At 41.8% G+C, this 2,450-nt stretch overlaps 1 protein-coding gene across 1 annotated transcript in view; it reads left to right on the top strand.

The window, feature by feature from the left end:
* The first annotated feature begins 164 nt into the window (after window positions 1-164).
* Window positions 165-2,450, top strand: part of LOC106011644 — a 5,391-nt gene continuing 3,105 nt past the window's right edge. Inside the window, exon 1 of the mRNA XM_035969569.1 lies at window positions 165-1,578. Coding sequence (XP_035825462.1) covers window positions 1,384-1,578 — 195 coding nt within the window. The 5' untranslated portion in view covers window positions 165-1,383. The remainder of the gene's footprint in view (window positions 1,579-2,450) is intronic.

Genomic DNA, 2,450 nt, shown 5'->3' with positions numbered 1-2,450 from the left:
CCCCCTTCAAAAAAATCCATGCACACATTACAGTTAACCGTTTACCAAAGAAGCATTACAGTAATGTATTATATATACCTTTTTTCTTCTTCTTTTTTAAATAGAGGGTTTTACGGCGCTCGCAACTGCATAAGTTCATATGAGCTCCAATATATTTTATATATACATGTACATTTATTATGCCTTACTTTTACTCTTCCGTTAAGACGTGGACGTGGACAGGTCGAGGTATTGCCAGTATTGGGGCCAGTATCAAAAGATGCAAGCAATAAAAAGCTCAAGTGGTCAGACTGGATCGATCAGAAAGGCAAGTAAGTGGGACTAAGGCTTATCGGTCGTGGCTGGTGGAGCTCGTCGCTTTTGGCTTTCCTGCCTGCACTGTTTCATGTCAGTGAACTGCACATAATGCAGCTCGTCACTCATAATCTCACAATGCTGGACACATACCAAGAGAAAACAAGGGCCCGCAGCGACAAGACGGAATATCATGGCTGTTCTCTATTTCATGAGTCTGCTGGGTGTGTGTTTTGCGTAGTTCCTACACAGTCTCACACACTATTGTATTCATTAGTTTCAGTAAGCTGGTATTGAAATTCATGTTTACAGAACAGCTTTTTTTCAAAGTTGTGATGTGGAACAAAGAAAATTTACTATTGAAAGTTGAAAAGAAAAGAAAACTACTGCTACAAATCTTTGATTACCGTGGAGTGTAACAATTAACAATGTTTAAGGATTGCCGTCTGCGCAAGAACTTGTCCTATTCGGTTTTGTGTCATTCGTGGAGTGGACGATTCTTCAGACTGCCGCCAGGAGTCCTCCCCAAACTAACAACAACGCAAACAATCTGAGCTTGGGCTAGACTTTCATAAACCTCTACCCCGAATAACCAGAAGGTCATCAGTTTCCCTAAGCTGATCGATAGAAATGTAAATATTTAGCTCGAAGGTATTATATCTGCTCACTTTGACTATGTAACCACAGTATAGTAGTAGGCTTTAAAACAAATCTTGTACTCAAATCCACTGGTACGCGTTGAAAAGTGTGCGAATAACTAGATCTATAATAACCATCTGACAAAAACGTGCCCCGCTGTGAGTGTGATTCTTCATTGACGGATTGCTACCGCGACACTCATTAATCATAGCGACATTTCGGAGTCTCACTTGTCGAATCTAATAATTGGTCTAACTAACAATTAATGTTTAACCATTTTTTCTCTTCAGATTGCTAAGTATGGGTTACATAAATTAAAACAAAGCTGTGCCTGATCCTCTTGGTCTCTGGGGTCTGGCCACCACAAGGACTTGTCAGGCCAGCTCAAAGCTCTAACTAGTCTATGACCGCATATTTACTAGACGAGTCCCTCCCACAAACTCTGTAACCATGTCTGCGCGATCATCAACGGAGAGGCCCCCAAAACACCCAGGACCTACGGGTTTGTCTCTGTCCAAGCACGCCAGCGGGAGCTATGTGCAGAGATTCAAGATTCAGAAGGAGCGTATCAAAACTCTCCACAGTAACTCGGACGACGAGTCACAAACGAAAAACTCGAGAGTTATCGACAAGTTGTTACCAAAGGTAGGTCACCGAACGCTTTTGTTCTAAACGGCGGCTTAAGATTCTTTCTTTCTTTCTTCCTAGGCGTTGTTCGTCCATTGCAGGATGTAGCCCTCCAACGACGACTTCAACTCTCTTGTTTTATTAATTAATACAGCTGTTTTTCGGTGCAAGTTTTACCAGAGGGTAATTCAATAGTCTCGATCGCAAAGTGAGGGGGGATTTGATTGTCATGCAACAGCAAGTAGACGGAACACTAAAATGCCACTTATATTAAACATGTGTATTGGATTCATGCGTCCTTCGTGAGCTAGCGTGGGATATTCTGTACAAAAGCCCCAGGGATAATAATATAACAGTGTATGAAAGCATGGTACACATCAATGGTGTTCCCTCCGGGGTGTATGAGCAATTCTAGTTATACACGTGGTTGGTTTTCTTCGGTTGCTTTTGCCATGTCATAGGATATGTATCGTCCAAAGAAAGGAAACGAAATTATCGTAAATCAATCGGAGGCACAAAAGCATTTTAAGTGATTGTGAATGTACGGGTGCATCTGTGTGTGTGTGGCCATGAGTGCATGGGTATGCATACGCGACGCGTGATTGTGAGTGCATGGATGTATCATGTATCTGTGTGTGATTGCGAGTGTATGGATGTATCTGTGTATGGTTGTGAGGGCATGTATGTACCCTGTATCTGTATGTGATTGTGAGTGTATGTATGTATCTGTGTATGATTGTGAGGGTATAGGGATATGTATCCTGTATCTGTGTGTGATTGTGAGTGTATGTATGTATCTGTGTATGATTGTGAGGGTATAGGGATATGTATCCTGTATCTGTGTGTGATTGTGAGTGTATGTATGTATCTGTGTATGATTGTGAGGGTAT

The sequence above is a fragment of the Aplysia californica genome, unplaced genomic scaffold (genome assembly GCF_000002075.1).
Source record: "Aplysia californica isolate F4 #8 unplaced genomic scaffold, AplCal3.0 scaffold00008, whole genome shotgun sequence".
Taxonomy (NCBI): domain Eukaryota; kingdom Metazoa; phylum Mollusca; class Gastropoda; order Aplysiida; family Aplysiidae; genus Aplysia; species Aplysia californica.
This window is presented reverse-complemented; position numbering and strand designations above follow the sequence as displayed.